The sequence below is a fragment of the Oncorhynchus gorbuscha genome, linkage group LG13 (assembly GCF_021184085.1).
Source record: "Oncorhynchus gorbuscha isolate QuinsamMale2020 ecotype Even-year linkage group LG13, OgorEven_v1.0, whole genome shotgun sequence".
In the NCBI taxonomy this organism is placed as follows: Eukaryota; Metazoa; Chordata; class Actinopteri; order Salmoniformes; family Salmonidae; genus Oncorhynchus; species Oncorhynchus gorbuscha.
Genome location: NC_060185.1, coordinates 4,249,553 through 4,275,020, shown reverse-complemented (window position 1 = coordinate 4,275,020; position 25,468 = coordinate 4,249,553). Strand labels below are relative to the sequence as shown.

At 46.6% G+C, this 25,468-nt stretch overlaps 1 protein-coding gene across 1 annotated transcript; it reads left to right on the top strand.

Annotated features, from left to right (window-relative positions):
• The first annotated feature begins 2,532 nt into the window (after positions 1–2,532).
• On the top strand, positions 2,533–18,299 carry guca1c (guanylate cyclase activator 1C). Its single transcript, XM_046293610.1, has 4 exons — positions 2,533–2,858; positions 14,145–14,294; positions 16,653–16,740; positions 16,921–18,299. Exons 1-4 carry the CDS (start codon positions 2,664–2,666, stop codon positions 17,061–17,063), a joined length of 576 nt encoding a protein of 191 aa, XP_046149566.1. The 5' UTR covers positions 2,533–2,663; the 3' UTR covers positions 17,064–18,299.
• Positions 18,300–25,468: the final 7,169 nt, after the last annotated feature.

Here is a 25,468-nt window from a genome sequence, read left to right as displayed (position 1 = left end):
CTGAACCACATTACACTTTGCAATCAGACCTTTGGTATGGATAAAAAAGGTTGCAGGTGAGAACTCCAGTGTTTGGAGAACAATGGAAGCAAACTTGGCAGAGAGGTAGGTTGGTAGGTTGGAGGGTTGGTGGGTTGGAGGGTTGGTAGGTTGGTGGGTTGGAGGGTTGGTAGGTTGGTAGGTTGGTGGGTTGGTAGGTTAGTGGGTTGGAGGGTTGGTAGGTTGGTAGGTTGGTGGGTTGGTAGGTTAGTGGGTTGGAGGGTTGGTAGGTTAGTGGGTTGGAGGGTTGGTAGGTTAGTGGGTTGGAGGGTTGGTAGGTTAGTGGGTTGGAGGGTTGGTAGGTTGGAGGGTTGGTAGGTTAGTGGGTTGGAGGGTTGGTAGGTTAGTGGGTTGGAGGGTTGGTAGGTTGGTTGGTGGGTTGGAGGGTTGGTAGGTTAGTGGGTTGGAGGGTTGGTAGGTTGGAGGGTTGGTAGGTTAGTGGGTTGGAGGGTTGGTAGGTTGGAGGGTTGGTAGGTTAGTGGGTTGGAGGGTTGGTAGGTTAGTGGGTTGGAGGGTTGGTAGGTTGGAGGGTTGGTAGGTTAGTGGGTTGGAGGGTTGGTAGGTTAGTGGGTTGGAGGGTTGGTAGGTTAGTGGGTTGGAGGGTTGGTAGGTTGGTTGGTGGGTTGGAGGGTTGGTAGGTTGGTGGGTTGGTGGGTTGGTAGGTTGGAGGGTTGGAGGGTTGGTAGGTTGGTAGGTTAGTGGGTTGGAGGGTTGGTAGGTTGGTTGGTGGGTTGGAGGGTTGGTAGGTTGGAGGGTTGGAGGGTTGGTAGGTTGGTGGGTTGGAGGGTTGGTAGGTTGGTTGGTGGGTTGGAGGGTTGGTAGGTTGGTGGGTTGGAGGGTTGGTAGGTTGGAGGGTTGGAGGGTTCGTAGGTTGGTGGGTTGGAGGGTTGGTAGGTTGGTGGGTTGGAGGGTTGGTAGGTTGGTTGGTGGGTTGGAGGGTTCGTAGGTTGGTGGGTTGGAGGGTTGGTAGGTTAGTGGGTTGGAGGGTTGGTAGGTTGGTTGGTGGGTTGGAGGGTTGGTAGGTTGGTAGGTTGGAGGGTTGGTAGGTTGGTGGGTTGGAGGGTTGGTAGGTTGGTTGGTGGGTTGGAGGGTTGGAGGGTTGGTAGGTTGGTGGGTTGGAGGGTTGGTGGGTTGGTGGGTTGGAGGGTTGGAGGGTTGGTAGGTTGGTGGGTTGGAGGGTTGGTAGGTTAGTGGGTTGGAGGGTTGGTAGGTTGGTGGGTTGGAGGGTTGGTAGGTTAGTGGGTTGGAGGGTTGGTAGGTTGGTGGGTTGGAGGGTTGGTAGGTTAGTGGGTTGGAGGGTTGGTAGGTTGGTTGGAGGGTTGGAGGGTTGGTAGGTTGGTGGGTTGGAGGGTTGGTGGGTTGGAGGGTTGGTAGGTTAGTGGGTTGGAGGGTTGGTAGGTTAGTGGGTTGGAGGGTTCGTAGGTTGGTGGGTTGGAGGGTTGGTAGGTTGGTTGGTTGGAGGGTTGGTAGGTTGGTGGGTTGGTAGGTTGGAGGGTTGGACACTGAGCAGAGAGACACCAGGTGACCCTGAGCAGAGAGACACCAGGTGACCCTGAGCAGAGAGACACCAGGTGACCCTGAGCAGAGAGACACCAGGTGACCCTGAGCAGAGAGACACCAGGTGACCCTGAGCAGAGAGAGGCCAGGTGACCCTGAGCAGAGAGACACCAGGTGACCCTGAGCAGAGAGACACCAGGTGACCCTGAGCAGAGACACCAGGTGACCCTGAGCAGAGAGACACCAGGTGACCCTGAGCAGAGAGAGGCCAGGTGACCCTGAGCAGAGAGACACCAGGTGACCCTGAGCAGAGAGACACCAGGTGACCCTGAGCAGAGAGACACCAGGTTTGTTTCTTGACTTAAAGTTATGATTTGACTGTATTTTAACAAGTTTCTTTATCTATTCCGTATAATTGATCTAACGTACAGTAGTACAAATAGGAATATTTTTCATCCTTTGCATATGGGGGGGGGGGGATTGTCTGTTTAGTGTTTTGATGCGGTTTCAGCAAATGTGTTTTAACAATTGGGAAAACCTGTGTATGTGGAAACAACGTTGATTCAAACTCGTGTGCGCCCAGTGGGATGTGATTTGTTACGACACAACCAAGATGGGCGAGGAGGGTTCTTGTGTCCAGCGGCAGCTAAATTGGGCCTGGCCAAAGTGACTTGGGCTCCGTGACTACACTTGACCTTGTGGGCTCAGAGATTCCTTAGAAATGCTAATCAAGAGCTGTAGCGCCAGGGTCTTCAGCCAATACCTGCATGTTCTTCCCCCCTCACGGTTCTCTGGGTGGGACGCCTCTGTCCAACGAGCCAATCATTGGGTCCCCTCACTTTACACCGGCGAAGCCTAGATGTCCCCACGTTCTTGGTAGAGCTGTCCAGTTATCCCATTATAGGGTTACCTCTTTTTTTAGTAGCCGGGGAGGGTGAGGGAGGGTTCGGCTTAACTCAAGCAGATTAAGACAGAGTCAATGCAGCAAGAGTCAGTTGCAGTGTTGTTCTCCACTACGCCTCACCTCCCTCCGGCTCTGCTCTCTGCAGGCAGGCCCCAGACCCCAAGGCCCACACCACACCTCTCTCCTAGGCAGAAGCAGAACGTGTCTGTAGGAATTAGAAAGTATGGGCGCCTACGAGTCTAACCTGGACGATATCCTGGCAGAGGACATGCACCACTGGTACAACAAGTTTATGAAAGAGTCTCCTTCGGGACTCATCACGTTGTTTGAGCTGAAGACGATGTTGGAGATGCAGGGGATGACAGAAGAAGCTAGCAGCTACGTGGACCAGGTCTTCTTTACCTTTGACATGGACGGGGTAAGAAGACCCTCGTTCTCTCTTCTCTCTCTCTCTCTCTCTCTCTCTCTCTCTCTCTCTCTCTCTCTCTCTCTCTCTCTCTCTCTCTCTCTGTCTCTCTCTCTGTCTCTCTCTCTGTCTCTCTCTCTCTCTCTCTCTCTCTCTCTCTCTCTCTCTCTCTCTCTCTCTCTCTCTCTCTCTCTCTCTCTCTCTGAATGCTGACTCTCTCTCCTCTCTCTCTGAATGCTGATTGGCTGAAAGCCGTGGTATATCAGACTGTATACCACGGGGTTGACAAAACATGTATTTTTACTGCTCTAATTACGTTGGTAACCAGTTTATAACAGCAATAAGGCACCTCAGGGGGGGTTGTGGTATATGGCCAATATACCACGGCTAAGGGCTGTGTCCAGGCTGTACTCCACGTTGCGTCGTGTGTAAGAACAGCCCTTAGCCGTGGTATATTGGTCACATATCACACCTCCTCAGGTCTTATCGCTTAAATATAGCCCTGTTCAATATGCTCACAGCACTTACATTGTAAGGAGAGAAACTCAACTCATTCACCACCAATATGTGCCTTAATTAATGCTCACCACACACCAGCTCACCACACATCAGCTCACCATACATCAGCTAACCAGCTAACCACACATCAGCTAACCAGCTCACCACAAATCAGCTAACCACACATCAGCTAAACACAGAATGCTAACCAGCTCACCACCCATCAGCTAAACACAGAATGCCATCCTCCACTGTGCCCCCCTTGAACTTTCTAATCCTGTAGCTCAGTTTGAAACACTTCACTAATATGACATATGGCTCATCTTCATATAACTCAGTTATGAACCCTGTTGACCCAGACCATCCTGTCTTATTTTTGACCCAGACCATCCTGTCTTATTGTTGACGCAGACCATCCTGTCTTACTGTTGACCCAGACCATCCTGTCTTATTGTTGACGCAGACCATCCTGTCTTATTGTTGACCCAGACCATCCTGTCTTACTGTTAACCCAGACCATCCTGTCTTATTTTTAACCCAGACCATCCTGTCTTATTGTTGACCCAGACCATCCTGTCTTATTGTTGACGCAGACCATCCTGTCTTACTGTTGACCCAGACCATCCTGTCTTATTGTTGACGCAGACCATCCTGTCTTATTGTTGACCCAGACCATCCTGTCTTACTGTTAACCCAGACCATCCTGTCTTATTTTTAACCCAGACCATCCTGTCTTATTGTTGACCCAGACCATCCTGTCTTATTGTTGACCCAGACCATCCTGTCTTATTGTTGACCCAGACCATCCTGTCTTATTGTTGACCCAGACCATCCTGTCTTATTGTTGACCCAGACCATCCTGTCTTATTTTTGACCCAGACCATCCTGTCTTACTGTTAACCCAGACCATCCTGTCTTACTGTTGACCCAGACCATCCTGTCTTACTGTTAACCCAGACCACCCTGTCTTACTGTTAACCCAGACCATCCTGTCTTATTTTTAACCCAGACCATCCTGTCTTATTGTTGACCCAGACCATCCTGTCTTATTGTTGACGCAGACCATCCTGTCTTATTGTTGACCCAGACCATCCTGTCTTATTGTTGACCCAGACCATCCTGTCTTATTTTTGACCCAGACCATCCTGTCTTATTGTTGACCCAGACCATCTTGTCTTACTGTTGACCCAGACCATCCTGTCTTATTGTTGACATAGAGCAGTGGTTCCCAAACTTCTTATCGTCAAGTACCCAAACATTCAACCTCCAGCTGCATACCCCCTCCTGCATACCCCCCCTGCATACCCCCTCTAGCCCCAAGGTCATCTGTACCCCCTCTTGGCCCCAAGGTCATCTGTACCCCCTCTAGCCCCAGGGTCAGCTGTACCCCCTCTAGCACCAGGGTCAGCTGTACCCCCTCTAGCACCAGGGTTAGCTGTACCCCCTCTAGCACCAGGGTCAGCTGTACCCCCTCTAGCAGCAGGGTCAGCTGTACCCCCTCTAGCAGCAGGGTCAGCAGTACACCCTCTAGCACCAGGGTCAGCTGTACCCCCTCTAGCAGCAGGGTCAGCTGTACCCCCTCTAGCACCAGGGTCAGCTGTACCCCCTCTAGCACCAGGGTCAGCTGTACCCCCTCTAGCAGCAGGGTCAGCAGTACACCCTCTAGCACCAGGGTCAGCTGTACCCCCTCTAGCAGCAGGGTCAGCTGTACCCCCTCTAGCACCAGGGTCAGCTGTACCCCCTCTAGCACCAGGGTCAGCTGTACCCCCTCTAGCACCAGGGTCAGCAGTACCCCCTCTAGCACCAGGGTCATCTGTACCCCCTCTGGCACCAGGGTCAGTGCACTCTCAAATGTTGTTCTTTGCCGTCATTGTTAGCCTGCCACACACACACTATACGATACATTTATTAAACATGAGAATGAGTGTAAGTTTTTCTCACAACTTGGCTCGTTGGAAGTGACCAAGAGCTCTTATAGGACCAGGGCACAAATAATAATAATCAATCATTTTGCTCTTTATTTAACCATCTTACATTTGAAAATGGTGAATAACTCACCACAGATTAATGAGAAGGGTGTGCTTGAAAGGATGCACATAACTCTGCAATGTTGGGTTGTATTGGAGAGAGTCTCAGACTTAAATCATTTTCCACACGCAGTCTGTGCCTGTATTTAGTTTTCATGCTAGTGAGGGCCGAGAATCCACTCTCACCAATAGTTGAAGTCGGAAGTTTACATACACTTAGGTTGGAGTAGTTAAAACTAATTTTTCAACCACTCCACAAATTTCTTGTTGACAAACTATAGTTTTGGCAAGTCGGTTAGAACATCTACTTTTTGCATGACACAAGTAATTTTTCCAACAATTGTTTACAGACATATTATTTCACTTATAATTCATTGTATCACAATTCCAGTGGGTCAGAAGATTACACACATTAAGTTGACTGTGCCTTTAAACAGCTTGGAAAATTCCAGAAAAGGATGTCATGGTTTTAGAAGCTTCTGATAGGATAATTGACATCATTTGAGTCAATTGGAGGTGTACCTGTGGATGTACAGTGGGGCAAAAAAGTATTTAGTCAGCCACCAATTGTGCAAGTTCTCCCACTTAAAAAGATGAGAGAGGCCTGTAATGTTCATCATAGGTACACTTCAACTATGACAGACAAAATTAGAAAATAATCCAGAAAATCACATTGTAGGATTTTTAATGAATTTATTTGCAAATTATGGTGGAAAATAAGTATTTGGTCACCTACAAACAAGCAAGATTTCTGGCTCTCACAGACCTGTAACTTCTTCTTTAAGAGGCTCCTCTGTCCTCCACTCGTTATCTGTATTAATGGCACCTGTTTGAACTTGTTATCAGTATAAAAGACACCTGTCCACAACCTCAAACAGTCACACTCCAAACTCCACTATGGCCAAGACCAAAGAGCTGTCAAAGGACACCAGAAACAAAATTGTAGACCTGCACCAGGCTGGGAAGACTGAATCTGCAATAGGTAAGCAGCTTGGTTTGAAGAAATCAACTGTGGGAGCAATTATTAGGAAATGGAAGACATACAAGACCACTGATAATCTCCCTCGATCTGGGGCTCCACGCAAGATCTCACCCCGTGGGGTCAAAATGATCACAAAAACGGTGAGCAAAAATCCCAGAACCACACGGGGGGACCTAGTGAATGACCTGCAGAGAGCTGGGACCAAAGTAACAAAGCCTACCATCAGTAACACACTACGCTGCCAGGGACTCAAATCCTGCAGTGCCAGACATGTCCCCCTGCTTAAGTCAGTACATGTCCAGGCCTGTCTGAAGTTTGCTAGAGAGCATTTGGATGATCCAGAAGAAGATTTGGAGAATGTCATATGGTCAGATGAAACCAAAATATAACTTTTTGGTAAAAACTCAACTCGTCGTGTTTGGAGGACAAAGAATGCTGAGTTGCATCCAAAGAACACCATACCTACTGTGAAGCATGGGGGTGGAAACATCATGCTTTGGGGCTGTTTTTCTGCAATGGGACCAGGACGACTGATCCGTGTAAAGTAAAGAATGAATGGGGCCATGTATCATGAGATTTTGAGTGAAAACCTCCTTCCATCAGCAAGGGCATTGAAGATGAATTGTGGCTGGGTCTTTCAGCATGACAATGATCCCAAACACACCGCCCGGGCAACAGCCCCAAAACATTACTGCTCTGGAGGAGATCTGCATGGAGGAATGGGCCAAAATACCAGCAAAAGTGTGTGAAAACCTTGTGAAGACTTACAGAAAACGTTTGACCTCTGTCATTGCCAACAAAGGGTATATAACAAAGTATTGAGATAAACATTTGTTATTGACCAAATACTTATTCTCCACCATAATTTGCATATAAATTCATTATAAATCCTACAATGTGATTTTCTGGATTTTTTTTCTCCTTTTATCTGTCATAGTTGAAGTGTACCTATGATGAAAATTACAGGTCTCTCTCATATTTTTAAGTGGGAGAACTTGCACAATTGGTGGCTGACTAAACTTTTTTGCCCCACTGTAGTTCAAGGCCTACCTTCAAACTCAGTGCCTCTTTACTTGACATCATGGGAAAATCAAAAGAAATCAGCCCAAACCTCAGAAAAAAAATTGTAGACCTCCACAAGTCTGGTTCATCCCTGGGAGAAATTCCCAAACGCCTGAAGGTACCATGTTCATCTGTATAAACAATAGTACGCAAGTATAAACACCATGGGACCATGCAGCCGTCATACCGCTCAGGAAAGAAAATACGTTCTGTCTCCTAGAGATGAACGTACTTTGGTGTGAAAAGTGCAAATCAATTCCAGAACAACAGCAAAGGACCTTGTGAAGATGCTGGAGGAAACAGGTACAAAAGTATCTACAGTGGGGAGAACAAGTATTTGATACACTGACGATTTTCCAGGTTTTCCTACTTACAAAGCATGTAGAGGTCTGTAATCTTTATCATAGGTACATTTCAACTGTGAGAGACGGAATCTAAAACAAAAATCCAGAAAATCAATCAAATTATTTTTAAGTAATTAATTTGCATTTTATTGGTGACATAATTATTTGATACATCAGAAAAGCAGAACCTAATATTTGGTACAGAAACCTTTGTTTGCAATTACAGAGATCATACGTTTCCTGTAGTTCTTGACCAGGTTTTCACACACTGCAGCAGGGATTTTGGCCCACTCCTCCATACAGACCTTCTCCAGATCCTTCAGGTTTCGGGGCTGTCGCTGGGCAATACGGACTTTCAGCTCCCTCCAAAGATTTTCTATTGGGTTCAGGTCTGGAGACTGGCTAGGCTACTCCAGGACCTTGAGATGCTTCTTACGGAACCACTCCTTAGTTGCTCTGCCTGTGTGTTTCGGGTCTTTGTCGTGCTGGAAGACCCATCTTCAATGCTCTTACTGAGGGAATGAGGTTGTTGGATCTTGCGATACATGGCCCCATCCATCCTCCCTTCAATACGGTGCAGTCATCCTGTCCTCTTTGCAGAAAAGCATCCCCAAAGAATGATGTTTCCACCTCCATGCTTCACGGTTGGGATGGTGTTCTTGGGGTTGTACTCATCCTTTTTCTTCCTCCAAACACGGCAAATTTGAGTTTAGACCAAAAAGCTCTGTTTTTGTCTCATCAGACCACATGACCTTCTCCCATTCCTCCTCTGGATCATCCAGATGGTCATTGGCAAACTTCAGACGGGCCTGGACATGTGCTGGCTTGAGCAAGGGGACCTTGCGTGCACTGCAGGATTTTAATCCATGATGGCGTAGTGTGTTACTAATGGTTTTCTTTGAGACTCTCTTCAGGTCATTGACCAGGTCCTGCCGTGTAGTTCTGGGCTGATCCTTCACCTTCCTCATGATCATTGATGCCCCACGAGGTGAGATCTTGCATGGAGCCCCAGACCGAGGTTGATTGACCGTCATCTTGAACTTCTTCCATTTTCTAATAATTGTGCCAACAATTGTTGCCTTCTAACCAAACTGCTTGCCTATTGTCCTGTAGTCCATCCCAGCCTTGTGCAAGTCTTTCTTTCTCTCTCTCGGAGGACCTGAGCCATAGGATCATGCCTCAGGACTACCTGGCATGATGACTCCTTGCTGTCCCCAGTCCCCCTGGCCGTGATGCTGCTCCAGTTTCAACTGTTCTGCCTGCGGCTATGGAATCCTGACCTGTTCACCGGACGTGCTACCTGTCCCAGACCTATTTATTGACCATGCTGGTCATTTATGAACATTTGAACATCTTGGCCATGTTCTGTTATAATCTCCACCCGGCACAGCCAGAAGAGGACTGGCCATCCCACATAGCCTGGTTCCTCTATAGGTTTATAATCTCCACCCAGCACAGCCAGAAGAGGACTGGCCACCCCACATAGCCTGGTTCCTCTCTAGGTTTCTTCCTAGGTGTTGGCCTTTCTAGGGAGTTTTTCCTAGCCAACGTGCTTCAAAATCTGAATTGATTGGTGTTAGGGGTTAAAGATCATACATTGTGATCTTCTGGATTTTTGTTTTAGATTCCGTCTCTCACAGTTGAAGTGTACTTATGATAAAAAAATGTCAGACCTCTACATGCTTTGTAAGTAGGAAAACCTGCAAAATCGTCAGTGTATCAAATACCTGTTATCCCCACTGTATATACCCAGTAAAACGAGTGGTATATCGACATAACCTGAAAGGCCGCTCAGCGAGGAAGAAGCCACTGCTCCAAAACCTCCATAAAAAAGCCAGACTACAGTTTGCAACTGCACATGGAGACAGAAATTGTACTTTTGGTGAAATGGCTGATGAATCAAATATATAACTGTTTGGCCATAATGACAATTGTTATGTTTGGAGGAAAAAGGGGGAGGCTTGCAAGCCGAAGAACACCATCCCAACCGTGAAGCACGGGGGAGGCAGCATCATGTTGTGGGGGTGCTTTGCTGCAGGAGGGACTGGTGCACTTCACAAAATAGATGGCATCATGAGGTAGGTAAATTATGTGGATATATTGAGGCAACATCTCAAGACATCAGTCAGGAAGTTAAAGCTTGGTCGCAAATGGGTCTTCAAAATGAACAATGACCCCAAGCATACTTCCAAAGTTGTGGCAAAATGGCTTAAGGACAACAAAGTCAAAGTATTGGAGTGGCCATCACAAAGCTCTGACCTCAATCCTATAGACAATTTGTGGGCAGAACTGAAAAAGCGTGTGCGAGCAAGGAGGCCTACAAACCTGACTTAGTTACACCAGCTCTGTCAGGAGGTATGGGCCAAAACTCACCCAACTTGTTGTGAGAAGCTTGTGGAAGGCTACCCGAAATGATTGACCCAAGTTGAACAATTTAAATGCAATGCTACTAAATACTAATTGAATGTATGTAAACTTCTGACCCACTGGGAACGTGATGAAAGAAATAAAAGCTGAAATAAATCATTCTCTCTAGTATTATTCTGACATTTCATATTCTTAAAATAAAGTGGTGATCCTAACTGACCTAAGAGAGGAAATTTTTACTCTGATTAAATGTCAGGAATTGTGAAAAACGAGTTTAAATGTATTTGGCTAAGGTGTATGTAAACATCTGACTCCAACTGTGGTTGCAAAGGGCATCAGTGTCTTAACAGAGAGCTTTGCCAAGGCAGGATACTCTGAGCGCAACCCTATCCAGAAATCTGGCAGTGGCTTCTGATTCAATTAGATTTGAACAGAACCACGTGTTGCAATTTCAATGAGGCTCTCTTGTTCAGATATCAATAAGTGAACTGGAGGCAGAGCATGAAAGGGATAACGAATCCAGTTGTTTGTGTCGTCCGTTTCAGGAAAGTAACTGGGTAATTGCGCACCCAACTCACTCAGGTGATTCGCTATATCACATTTGACATTGTCCGTAAGCTTGAGTTCATTTGCACACAAAAAAATCATACAATGATGGAAAGACCTGTGTGTAGTCCGTGTTAATGCAGACAGAGAAGAGCTCCAACTTCTTAATTATAGCCTCAATTTTGTCCCGCACATTGAATATAGTTGCGGAGAGTTCCTGTAATCCTAGATTCAGATCATTCAGGTGAGAAAAAACTTCACCCAGATAGGCCAGTCGTGTGAGAAACTCATCATGTAAGTGAACAATATGGTCAGTAAAGGAAACTTTAAGCCCGTCTCTCAGTTTGAAAAAACGTGTCAATACTTTGCCCCTTGTTAACCAGCGCACTTCTGTATGTTGTAAAAGCGTTACATGGTCGCTGCCCATATCATTGCATAGTGCAGAAAATACACAAGTGTTCAGGGGCCTTCCTTTAACAAAGTTAACAATTTTCACTGTACAGTAGTGTCCAAAACGTCTTTCAAGCTGTCAGGCATTCCCTTGGCAGCAAGAGCCTCTCGGTGGATGCTGTAGTGTACCCAAGAGCCTCTCGGTGGATGCTGTAGTGGACCCAAGAGCCTCTCGGTGGATGCTGTAGTGTACCCAAGAGCCTCTCGGTGGATGCTGTAGTGGACCCAAGAGCCTCTCGGTGGATGCTGTAGTGTACCCAAGAGCCTCTCGGTGGATGCTGTAGTGGACCCAAGAGCCTCTCGGTGGATGCTGTAGTGTACCCAAGAGCCTCTCGGTGGATGCTGTAGTGTACCCAAGAGCCTCTCGGTGGATGCTGTAGTGTACCCAAGAGCCTCTCGGTGGATGCTGTAGTGTACCCAAGAGCCTCTCGGGGGATGCTGTAGTGTACCCAAGAGCCTCTCTGTGGATGCTGCAGTGTACCCAAGAGCCTCTCGGTGGATGCTGTAGTGTACCCAAGAGCCTCTCTGTGGATGCTGCAGTGTACCCAAGAGCCTCTCGGTGGATGCTGTAGTGGACCCAAGAGCCTCTCGGTGGATGCTGTAGTGTACCCAAGAGCCTCTCGGTGGATGCTGCAGTGGACCCAAGAGCCTCTCTGTGGATGCTGTAGTGTACCCAAGAGCCTCTCGGTGGATGCTGTAGTGGACCCAAGAGCCTCTCTGTGGATGCTGTAGTGTACCCAAGAGCCTCTCGGTGGATGCTGTAGTGTACCCAAGAGCCTCTCTGTGGATGCTGCAGTGTACCCAAGAGCCTCTCGGTGGACGCTGTAGTGGACCCAAGAGCCTCTCGGTGGATGCTGTAGTGTACCCAAGAGCCTCTCGGTGGATGCTGCAGTGGACCCAAGAGCCTCTCTGTGGATGCTGTAGTGTACCCAAGAGCCTCTCGGTGGATGCTGTAGTGGACCCAAGAGCCTCTCGGTGGATGCTGTAGTGTACCCAAGAGCCTCTCGGTGGATGCTGTAGTGGACCCAAGAGCCTCTCGGTGGATGCTGTAGTGGACCCAAGAGCCTCTCGGTGGATGCTGTAGTGGACCCAAGAGCCTCTCGGTGGATGCTGTAGTGGACCCAAGAGCCTCTCTGTGGATGCTGTAGTGTACCCAAGAGCCTCTCTGTGGATGCGGTAGTGGACCCAAGAGCCTCTCGGTGGATGCTGTAGTGGACCCAAGAGCCTCTCGGTGGATGCTGTAGTGTACCCAAGAGCCTCTCGGTGGATGCTGCAGTGTACCCAAGAGCCTCTCGGTGGATGCTGTAGTGGACCCAATAGCCTCTCGGTGGATGCTGTAGTGGACCCAAGAGCCTCTCGGTGGATGCTGTAGTGTACCCAAGAGCCTCTCGGTGGATGCTGTAGTGGACCCAAGAGCCTCTCGGTGGATGCTGTAGTGGACCCAAGAGCCTCTCGGTGGATGCTGTAGTGTACCCAAGAGCCTCTCGGTGGATGCTGTAGTGGACCCAAGAGCCTCTCGGTGGATGCTGTAGTGTACCCAAGAGCCTCTCGGTGGATGCTGTAGTGGACCCAAGAGCCTCTCGGTGGATGCTGCAGTGTACCCAAGAGCCTCTCGGTGGTTGCTGCAGTGTACCCAAGAGCCTCTCGGTGGATGCTGTAGTGGACCCAAGAGCCTCTCGGTGGATGCTGTAGTGTACCCAAGAGCCTCTCTGTGGATGCTGCAGTGTACCCAAGAGCCTCTCTGTGGATGCTGTAGTGGACCCAAGAGCCTCTCGGTGGATGCTGATGGACCCAAGAGCTCGGTGGATGCTAGTGGACCCAAGAGCCTCTCGGTGGATGCTGTAGTGGACCCAAGAGCCTCTCGGTGGATGCTGTAGTGTACCCAAGAGCCTCTCGGTGGATGCTGTAGTGTACCCGGTGGAAGAGCCTCTCGGTGGATGCTGCAGTGGACCCAAGAGCCTCTCGGTGGATGCTGCAGCGACCCAAGAGCCTCTCGGTGGATGCTGTAGTGACCCAAGAGCCTCTCGGTGGATGCTGCAGTGTACCCAGAGCCTCTCTGTGGATGATGTAGTGGACCCAAGAGCCTCTCGGTGGATGCTGTAGTGTACCCAAGAGCCTCTCGGTGGATGCTGCAGTGTACCCAAGAGCCTCTCGGTGGATGCTGTAGTGTACCCAAGAGCCTCTCGGTGGATGCTGTAGTGGACCCAAGAGCCTCTCGGTGGATGCTGTAGTGGACCCAAGAGCCTCTCGGTGGATGCTGTAGTGGACCCAAGAGCCTCTCGGTGGATGCTGCAGTGTACCCACATGAGCAGCAGCTACATACGGACCATTCATAGAATTCCTGCAAGAGAGTAACGGTTAAAGTGATTGGATGTTAATTATTTGACTAGGCTAGCTGTAGTTGACATTGTGTACACTAGATGGTTTAATTAGATTTTTGGCAGTGAGAAGAAAACTCACCCATATGTATAGCCCCGTTGGAAATTTGGCGTGCCCTCAGTGCTCTGGGTATATCTGACATAGACCGTCGTGAGAGGCAACTTTGAGAGGCATCCCTGAGAGGCAACTTTGAGAGGCATCCTTGAGAGGCATCCATGGGAGGCAAGTATCAATTCTATTTTTTGTTGTTGTCTAACAATCATATTTCTCTCTCTCTCTCTCTCCTCTCTCTCTCTCTCTCTCTCTCTCTCTCTCTCTCTCTCTCTCTCTCTCTCTCTCTCTCTCTCTCTCTCTCTCTCTCTCTCTCTCTCTCTCTCTCTCTCTCTCTCTCTCTCTCTCTCTCTCTCTCTCTCTCTCTCTCTCTCTCTCTCTCTCTCTCTCTCTCTCTCTCTCTCTCTCTCTCTCTCTCTCTCTCTCTCTCTCTCTCTCTCTCTCTCTCTCTCTCTCTCTCTCTCTCTCCTCTCTCTCTCTCTCTCTCTCTCTCCTCTCTCTCTCTCTCTCTCTCTCTCTCTCTCTCTCTCTCTCTCTCTCTCTCTCTCTCTCTCTCTCTCTCTCTCTCTCTCTCTCTCTCTCTCTTTTCCAGGATGGATATATAGACTTCGTAGAGTACATAGCAGCAGTCAGTCTGATGCTGAAAGGAGAAATCAACCAGAAACTGAAATGGTATTTCAAACTTTTCGATCAGGATGGAAACGGCAAAATTGACCAAGATGAAATGGGGACAATATTCAAGGTGGGCTTCTATATTTATTTACTATTTATGTCATTTAGTTGCTGTGATTTATATACAGCCATCTTTATCAGGCTCAGAGCCTTGAGGAACATTATAAACTCTCTATATCTCCACTGAAATATAGACTGCAGAGAGATTAACTGTGATGGGATCAGAAAGGTTTAAATAGCCGACAACTAGACGGTACACATCAACAAAAGGTTGCTAATCTAATCCTAACCTAAATATATCCTTCACTACTGTATGTCTGCTGCTTTGCTAGCTAGCTACACTGGAAATTAATGGAGCAGAAAAAGATACTGTAGAATTCTGAGTTGGATTCATTTTTGTACATTTATCCTGTTAGAGGTCCTATTTAAGTCACCACAAAGATGCAGTGATTAAAAAAAATGTCTTATCCTGTTTAGAGGAAAACATTTCCTGTAAGAGTATTTTTTTAAGGCTTTTAAGGCTTAGTCCCATTACTTGTCCTCATCCCAGAGGATGACAGAACCCCAGAGGATGACAGAACCCCAGAGGATGACAGAACCCAAAAGGGTGACAGAACCCCAGAGGATGACAGAACCCCAGAGGATGACAGAATCCCAGAGGATGACAGAATCCCAGAGGATGACAGAATCCCAGAGGATGACAGGATGACAGAACCCCAGAGGATGACAGAATCCCAGAGGATGACAGACCCCCAGAGGATTACAGGATGACAGAACCCCAGAGGATGACAGAACCCCAGAGGATGACAGAAACCCAGAGGATTACAGGATGTCAGAATCCCAGGGGATGACAGAATCCCAGAAGATGACAGAATCCTAGAGGATGACAGAACCCCAGGGATGACAGAACCCCAGAGGATGACAGAACCCCAGGGGATGACAGAATCCCAGAGGATGACAGAATCCTAGAGGATGACAGAGCCCCAGAGGATGACAGGACCCCAGAGGATGACAGGACCCCAGAGGATGACAGGATCCCAGAGGATGACAGAATCCCAGAGGATGACAAAACCCCAGAGGATGACAGAACCCCAGAGGATGACAGGATGACAGAACCCCAGAGGATGACAAGATGACAGAACCCCAGAGGATGACAGAACCCCAGAGGATGACAGGATGACAGAATCCCAGAGGATGACAGAACCCCAGAGGATGACAGAACCCCAGAGGATGACAGGATGACAGAATCCCAGAGGATGACAGAATAGCCAGAGGATGACAGGATGACAGAACCCCAGAGGATGACAGAACCCCAGAGGATGACAGAACCCCATAGGATGACAGAATCCTAGAGGGTGACAGAATCCCAGAGGATGACAAAATCCCAGGGGATGACAGAACACCCAGAGGATGAAAGAACTCCCAAAGGATGACAGAACTCCCAGAGGATGACAGGACTCCCAGAGGATGACAGAACTCCCAGAGGATGACAGAACTCCCAGAGGATGACAGAACCCCAGAGGATGACAGGATGACATAACCCCAGAGGATGACAGAACCCCAGAGGATGACAGAACCCCAGGGGATGACAGAATCCCAGAGGATGACAAAACCCCAGAGGATGACAGGATGACAGAACCCCAGAGGATGACAAGATGGCAGAGCCCCAGAGGATGACAGAACCCCAGAGGATGACAGAACACCTGGGGATGACATAATCCTAGAGGATGACAGAACCCCACGGGACGACAGAATACCCAGAGGATGACAGAACACCAGATGATGACAGAATCCCAGGGGATGACTGAACCCCAGAAGATGACAGAACCCCAGAGGATGACAGGATGACAGAATCCCAGAGGATGACAGAACCCCAGAGGATGACAGGATGACAGAATCCCAGAGGATGACAGAATAGTCAGAGGATGACAGACTAGCCAGAGGATGACAGAACCCCAGAGGATGACAGGTTGACAGAATCCTAGAGGATGACAGAACCCCAGAGGATGACGGATCCCAGAGGGTGACAGAATCCCAGAGGATGACCAAATCCCAGGGGATGACAGAACACCCAGAGAATGACAGAACTCCCAAAGGATGATGGAACTCCCAAAGGATGACAGAACTCCCAGAGGATGACAGAAATCCCAGAGGATGACAGAACTCCCAGAGGATGACAGAACCCCAGAGGATGACAGAACTCCAGAGGATGACAGGATGACAGAACCCCAGAGGCTGACAGGAATCCCAGAGGATGACAGAATCCCAGGGGATGACAGAATCCCAAAGGGATGACAGGAATCCCAGAGGATGACAGAACACCCAGAGGATGACAGAGCCCCAGAGGATGACATGAAAGTATAAAAACGCTTATTTCTAATGATATTCTCTGTGACTTCAGCTCTTTGTTCTGTTTTGATTACTTCAGGCTATCCAGGACATCACCAGATGTTATGACCCTCCTACGGAGGAGATTGTGACCCTCATCTATGAGAAGGTTGACATAAATAACGAAGGTAAGAACGATCAACATTTAGAGATGTACATTTATTGAAACGGGGTGAGCTTGCCCATAGTACAGATAGGTATTCTAGTGGTTGGAGTTTAAGTTAGCTTTTTAATGCTTTTAATTGCCATCCTCTAGGAAGCCAATGTGTATCTTGTTCTATATATTTTTGAATTGTTCACACCTCCAGGTGAGTTGACTCTGGAGGAGTTTATCGAAGGAGCCAGGGACCACCAAGACATCATGGAGATGTTGGGAAAGATGATGGACCTCACCAATGTTCTAGAGATCATTGTCAACGGACAGAAAAAGCAGGTCAAATCACCAGAATGAGGATGACGTCACTTCCTGTTGCACTTCCTGTTTGATGGACTCAGAATTTACAGAATGCAACGCAGAAAGGTTGTTGAGAAAGAATAGTTTGATTGTTTGGGACGGAAAGCAATTATAGTGGAATGTTTAATATATAATATATGGAGGAAATGTATCAAAGAACAAACGACGAACTTGAGCATCTTGATGAGAAGGTGAATATACGTGAATGGGAGGGGAGCCGTGTCCCAAATCTCCATCGACCAAGAAGACTGAGTTGATGTAAGGAACCAATGGAACCATGCCAGGAGGTCATGTGACCCGTCTTGCCTACTCTATGTTCTCTATTTCTACATCCCGATTGTCTTTTCACCCTTTTCCCGAAGTCCCATCATAGATTTAACCACGGTGGAAACCCTCTAGGCAATGATAACACCGATTAAATACTTTGAGATCAAATGACAGGAAGTGTGGAAGTGCAAGTGTAGAGAATTGGGATGCAGCCTATATGTTCTCTCTGTGTGTATCACTTGAGTATCCTCCTCTCACTGTCACCACAGCTCTCTCTAGTCCTCCTTCTCCTGCTCCTAGTCTCACAGTCACCACAGCTCTCTCTGGTCCTCCTCCTGCTCTCACAGTCACCACAGCTTTCTCTAGTACTCCTCCTCTCACAGTCACCACAGCTCTCTCTGGTCCTCCTCCTGCTCTCACAATCACCACAGCTTTCTCTAGTACTCCTCCTCTCACAGTCACCACAGCTCTCTCTAGTCTCCCCTCCTGCTCTCACAGTCACCACAGCTTTCTCTAGTCCTCCTCCTGCACTGTCACCACAGCTCTCTCTAATCCTTCTCATCTCAGTCACCACAGCTCTCTCTAGTCCTCCTTCTCCTCTAACAGTCACCACAGCTTTCTCTAGTACTCCTCCTCTCACAGTCACCACAGATTTCTCTATTCCACCTCATCTCAGTCACCACAGCTCTCTCTAGTCCTCCTCATCTCAGTCACCACAGCTCTCTCTAGTCCTCCTCCTGCTCTCACAGTCACCACAGCTCTCTCTAGTCCTCCTCATCTCAGTCACCACAGCTTTCTCTAGTCCTCCTCCTGCTCTCACAGTCACCACAGCTCTCTCTAGTCCTCCTTCTCCTCTAACAGTCACCACAGCTTTCTCTAGTACTCCTCCTCTCACAGTCACCACAGATTTCTCTATTCCACCTCATCTCAGTCACCACAGCTCTCTCTAGTCCTCCTCATCTCAGTCACCACAGCTCTCTCTAGTCCTCCTCCTGCTCTCACAGTCACCACAGCTCTCTCTAGTCCTCCTTCTGCTCTCACAGTCACCACAGCTCTCTCTAGTCCTCCTCATCTCAGTCACCACACTAGCTCCTTCTCACAGTCACCACAGTAGTCCTCCTCATCTCAGTCACCAGCTTTCTCAGCTCCTTCTCACAGTCACCACAGCTCTCTCTAGTCTCCCTCCTGCTCTCACAGTCACCACAGCTTTCTCTGGCTGTCACCACAGCTCTCTCTAATCCTTCTCATCTGACTAGTCCTCCTCATCTCAGTCACCACAGCTTTCTCTAGTACTCCTCCTCTCTGGCTGGTGACTAGGATTCTATGCATTCCTATTTGTATTCAGGCTAAAATATTTAAAGAAACTGAATAGATGTATTGTATATCCTCTTATTCTAAATAAATGGAATGGATTTGTTGTTTTTCAAAACAATTATGGAACGTTATAGATATTTATAATCATAAGTAAATGTTTGAGAAAAAATATATTTTCACAAAGTAAAAACATCCAGGTTTCTGAGTCACTAAAGATGTTTCATAGTGTGTTTTAGACTGGATGTTGAAAGTGACCCTACATTTGAAATGCACACGTGTCCCTTGGGTTGGGACTGATCTCAACATTAGACTACTTTTGGGGTTCTGAAAACCCAACCCTTCTTTTTTCTTTTTTTTTTCTTGTTTTTGTACCATCATCATTTAAATGCAAGAGAAATTTGATCATGTATATTTCAGCCCAGGTGCAATATGCATTATGGCCACTAGATGACAGCAATGTATGTGCAAAGTTTAAGACTGATTCAATGAGCCATTGCATTTCTGTTCAAAATGTTGTATCGAGACTGCCCAAATATGCCTAATTTGTTTATTAATAACTTTTTATGTTCAAAATTGTGCACTCTCCTCTCCTTTCACTGTAATATCTACTGTAAATTGGACAGTGAAGTTAGATTATAATTTAAGCTTTCTGACAATATCAGATATGTCTATGTCCTGGGATTTTTTTTTTTTGAGACTTACAACCTCGCATTAGCCTACGTTAGCTCAACCGTCCCGTGGAAGGGGACACTGATCCCAAATACATTTTGAAACATGTTTTTTTGGGTTGTCTTAACAATTTCATCAATACAGTCATTCTGAATAAACATACCGATTTCCTGTTGATTAAATAAAGGAAGTGGTTCAACAGTTTTAACTCATTTCTTCAACATGATACTTGCAGGCATCCAAACGTCTAGCCATATATCGTCTTAAAACGCCCCTGACTTCAATGATTTCTATGGCTAACAAACTTCCAGAATCATACATTTGGATGCTTGCTTATACTGAAAGATATCCCCTGCACTTGCTACAATCCTTACCTACTGAGTACTTGGTTGACATATATTTAATCCTACAGTAGTCTATTTATAACAAGCTTAGATCCCGGTGTTTCATTTATCAGCACGACTAAATAAGGCCTCGTAGAGGACCTACGGAACCATGGTGCCTGCTTCCACAGAAATACCATTTATTCAACAGTAGAGGACCTACAGAACCATGGTGCCTGCTTCCAACAGAAATACCATTTATTCAACAGTAGAGGACCTACAGAACCATGGTGCCTGCTTCCAACAGAAATACCATTTATTCAACAGTAGAGGACCTACAGAACCATGGTGCCTGCTTCCACAGAAATACCATTTATTCAACAGTAGAGGACCTACAGAACCATATTGGTGCTTGTAAGTAAGCATTTCACAGTAAGGTCTACACTTGTTGTATTCGGCGCATGTGACAAATCAAGTTCGATATGCTTTTGATTTGATTTGAAATTCCAACAGAAATACCATTTATTCAACAGTAGAGGACCTACGGAACCATGGTGCCTGCTTCCAACAGAAATACCATTTATTCAACAGTAGAGGACCTACGGAACCATGGTGCCTGCTTCCAACAGAAATACCATTTATTCAACAGTAGAGGACCTACGGAACCATGGTGCCTGCTTCCACAGAAATACCATTTATTCAACAGTAGAGGACCTACAGAACCATGGTGCCTGCTTCCAACAGCAATACCATTTATTCAACAGTAGAGGACCTACAGAACCATATTGGTGCTTGTAAGTAAGCATTTCACAGTAAGGTCTACACTTGTTGTATTCGGCGCATGTGACATATCAAGTTCGATATGCTTTTGATTTGATTTGAACTTCCAACAGCAATACCATTTATTCAACAGTTTTAAATTTGCACACAACTGTGGTACTGTTGGATTGTATGTAGGGTGTTGCTTAGGGGTTTGAGCTTTTCAGGTTAGAGAAGTAACACTGCAGATACTACAACTAACTGGCATTCATCTACAGATTGTAAAAAAATATATATATTTGTCCCAACACTAGGGTTAGGGAAGGGGACGGGCTGGGGCGGTCACGAACATTTGTCAGCCGGTGATTGTCAAGCAAATATCTGCCGGTCTCACGGTAATTGACCGTTAATTAACATAAACACATTTAGCATTTCCTGTCTTCCACACAAAGCCACTGATGCAGACCCTTGGAACATCTACATTTAAAACAAGTCTAATAAATCCATGTAATATAGTCTACACCTTCACAATAAATCCATTATTTGTTTTAGACAGGTCTAAAGAAACACGATATAAAGGAAATGTAGTCTATTTCAGAAGAACTGAATAACATACTCTGAGTTGTCCTTATGTTAGGTCCTGATCTGGCTGTGGGCTACACTAGTTCATTTAGTTGTCCTTATGTTAGGTCCTGATCTGGCTATGCCATATGGCTGTGGGCTACACTAGTTCATTTAGTTGTCCTTATGTTAGGTCCTGATCTGGCTGTGCCATATGGCTGTGGGCTACACTAGTTCATTTAGTTGTCCTTATGTTAGGTCCTGTCCTTATGTTAGGCCCTGATCTGGCTGTGCCATATGGCTGTGGGCTACACTAGTTCATTTAGTTGTCCTTATGTTAGGTCCTGATCTAGCTGTGCCATATGGCTGTGGGCTACACTAGTTCATTTAGTTGTCCTTATGTTAGGCCCTGATCTGGCTGTGCCATATGGCTGTGGGCTACACTAGTTCATTTAGTTGTCCTTATGTTAGGTCCTGATCTAGCTGTGCCATATGGCTGTGGGCTACACTAGTTCATTTAGTTGTCCTTATGTTAGGTCCTGATCTGGCTGTGCCAAATGGCTGTGGGCTACACTAGTTCATTCAGCAGGCTAGATTTGCTTAGAATTCCGTGGCATCATTCTATATTATCTTACAGCATGAAGAATACAATTGAACAAAGCTGAATGAAATAGAAAGGGTATTTTTCTCCAAGCGATTTGACGGAGTGTGGATATTCTGTGTTGATCGGATAACAAAGAAACAGGTATTCCTCTATATTTAATGTAGTTATTAATGTGAATGTAGTTCTACAAACGTTGGGACTATATACGTGTTGATTTAATACATTGTAAGGCTGCATGACGTGACTCTAATGAAGATTTGAAAAAAGTTGCTTGACAAGGTGTGAACTTTCTTTTTTGCGCAGGCTGTACACACTTCATCAGTCTCTCATTCACAATTTGACAAGCACTTGCTAATGCCTCAAATTTCTCAGCGGCATCACCTTTGTGCGGCCGTAATGCCCCCTAAAAAAAATAATCCGTGCCTTTTGCGGCCAGTGAACGTTGGGCCCTTCTCGCCCGGCGCTGCGTTGGGCCCTTCTCCCCGGGCGCTGCGTTGGGTCCTTCTCCCCGGGCGCTGCGTTGGGTCCTTCTCCCCGAGCGCTGCGTTGGGCCCTTCTCCCCGAGCGCTGCATTGGGCCCTTCTCCCCGGGCACTGCGTTGGGCCCTTCTCCCCGAGGGCTGCGTTGGGCCCTTCTCCCCGAGCGCTGCGTTGGGCCCTTCTCCCCGAGCACTGCGTTGGGCCCTTCTCCCCGAGGGCTGCGTTGGGCCCTTCTCCCTGCCTGCTCCGAAGCACCTCTCACTCACATGGTTCACATGATCTGGTCTTTCTCACAGGCTACAAGTGAAGACAGACATATCGGGGACTCTACTGCGTACATCCTTATCCAATTCCGAGGTGCATATTCAAGATAAATGGAAAGACTGTCCACATTTTACTTTTCGTCAGCCAACAAGATGAGTAGGCCTAACGAACAAAAGCAAAAGCACTAGCCTATGTCAATCTACTATCCCCCATAGTACAAAAGTTGACCTATTCTGTGCGATAAATAAAATATTCCAAACATAGTCTGAGACAGTTGTGGGGTGCGATCAGTAAAGGCTGCTGAGGGGAGGATGGCTCATAACGGCTGGAACGGAGCAAATGGAATGGCATCAAACATAGAAACCATGGAAACCGATGTATTGGATACCATTCCACTTATTCCGCTCCTGCCATTACTACCAGCCCGTCCTCCCAATTAAGGTGCCACCAACCTCCTGTGGATGCGATAGATCCCAAATTAATACAACTATTTAAAAAAAATATATATATATATAAATAATTACACAATGTGGCTGATCAGCAGAATGTTTAGCTTAAAATGTTGATAAACTATTAGGCTATTATTTCTTCACATTATCAGTGCAGCGATGTGCACACGGCAGAATTTATTAGGAGCTACACTTTCTGGGGTCCAAACACATTAAGGCAATTACATGACATATAAAACAGTACATCATATAACATTGTTACACCACTACATATCTACATATACAAAATGTATAATACCACCATACAACAATAGCACAATGTATGCGTGTGTAGAGTGTGAGTGCTAGTGAATGTGTGTGTATGCCTGTACCTGTGTGTACCCGTGTGTACCTGTGTGTACCTGTGTGTACCTGTGTGTGTGCCTGTACCTGTGTGTACCTGTGTGTACCTGTGTGTACCTGTGTGTACCTGTGTGTGTGCCTGTACCTGTGTGTACCTGTGTGTACCTTTGTGTACCTGTGTGTGTGCCTGTACCTGTGTGTACCTGTGTGTACCTGTGTGTGTGCCTGTACCTGTGTGTGTACCTGTGTGTACCTGTGTGTGTGTCTGTACCTGTGTGTGTGCCTGTACCTGTGTGTGTGTCTGTACCTGTGTGTGTGCCTGTACCTGTGTGTGTGTCTGTACCTGTGTGTGTGCCTGTACCTGTGTGTGTGTCTGTACCTGTGTGTGTGTCTGTACCTGTGTGTGTGTCTGTACCTGTGTGTGTACCTGTGTGTGTGTCTGTACCTGTGTGTGTGTCTGTACCTGTGTGTGTGTCTGTACCTGTGTGTGTGTCTGTACCTGTGTGTGTGTCTGTACCTGTGTGTACCTGTGTGTGTCTCTTCACAGTCCCCGCTGTTCCATAAGGTGTATCTTTTTAAATCTGATTCTACTGCGTACATTGGTTACCTGATGTGGAATAGAGTTCCATGTAGTCATGGCTCTATGTAGTACTGTGGAATAGAGTTCCATGTAGTCATGGCTCTATGTAGTACTGTGGAATAGAGTTCCATGTAGTCATGGCTCTATGTAGTACTGTGGAATAGAGTTCCATGTAGTCATGTCTCTATGTAGTACTGTGGAATAGAGTTCCATGTAGTCATGGCTCTATGTAGTACTGTGGAATAGAGTTCCATGTAGTCATGGCTCTATGTAGTCTGTGGAATTAGAGTTCCATGTAGTCATGTCTCTATGTAGTACTGTGGAATAGAGTTCCATGTAGTCATGTCTCTATGTAGTACTGTGGAATAGAGTTCCATGTAGTCATGGCGATATGTAGTAACTGTGGAATTAGAGTTCTATGTAGTCATGGCTCTATGTAGTAACTGTGGAATTAGAGTTCAACATGTAGTCATGGCTCTATGTAGTACTGTGGAATAGAGTTCCATGTAGTCATGGCGATATGTAGTAACTGTGGAATTAGAGTTCTATGTAGTCATGGCTCTATGTAGTACTGTGGAATAGAGTTCCATGTAGTCATGGCTCTATGTAGTACTGTGGAATAGAGTTCCATGTAGTCATGGCTCTATGTAGTACTGTGGAATAGAGTTCCATGTAGTCATGGCTCTATGTAGTACTGTGGAATAGAGTTCCATGTAGTCATGTCTCTATGTAGTACTGTGGAATAGAGTTCCATGTAGTCATGGCTCTATGTAGTACTGTGGAATAGAGTTCCATGTAGTCATGTCTCTATGTAGTACTGTGGAATAGAGTTCCATGTAGTCATGGCGATATGTAGTAACTGTGGAATTAGAGTTCTATGTAGTCATGGCTCTATGTAGTAACTGTGGAATTAGAGTTCTATGTAGTCATGGCTCTATGTAGTACTGTGGAATAGAGTTCCATGTAGTCATGGCGATATGTAGTAACTGTGGAATTAGAGTTCTATGTAGTCATGGCTCTATGTAGTACTGTGGAATAGAGTTCCATGTAGTCATGGCTCTATGTAGTACTGTGGAATAGAGTTCCATGTAGTCATGGCCCTATGTAGTACTGTGGAATAGAGTTCCATGTAGTCATGGCTCTATGTAGGACTGTGGAATAGAGTTCCATGTAGTCATGGCTCTATGTAGTACTGTGGAATAGAGTTCCATGTAGTCATGGCTCTATGTAGTACTGTGGAATAGAGTTCCATATAGTCACGGCTCTATGTAGTACTGTGGAATAGAGTTCCATGTAGTCATGGCTCTATGTAGTACTGTGGAATAGAGTTCCATGTAGTCATGTCTCTATGTAGTACTGTGGAATAGAGTTCCATGTAGTCATAGCTCTATGTAGGACTGTGGAATAGAGTTCCATGTAGTCATGGCTCTATGTAGTACTGTGGAATAGAGTTCCATGTAGTCATGGCTCTATGTAGTACTGTGGAACAGAGTTCCATGTAGTCATGGCTCTATGTAGTACTGTGGAATAGAGTTCCATGTAGTCATGGCTCTATGTAGTACTGTGGAATAGAGTTCCATGTAGTCATGGCTCTATGTAGTACTGTGGAACAGAGTTCCATGTAGTCATGGCTCTATGTAGTACTGTGGAATAGAGTTCCATGTAGTCATGGCTCTATGTAGTACTGTGGAACAGAGTTCCATGTAGTCATGGCTCTATGTAGTACTGTGGAACAGAGTTCCATGTAGTCATGGCTCTATGTAGTACTGTGAGCCTCCCATAATCTGTTCT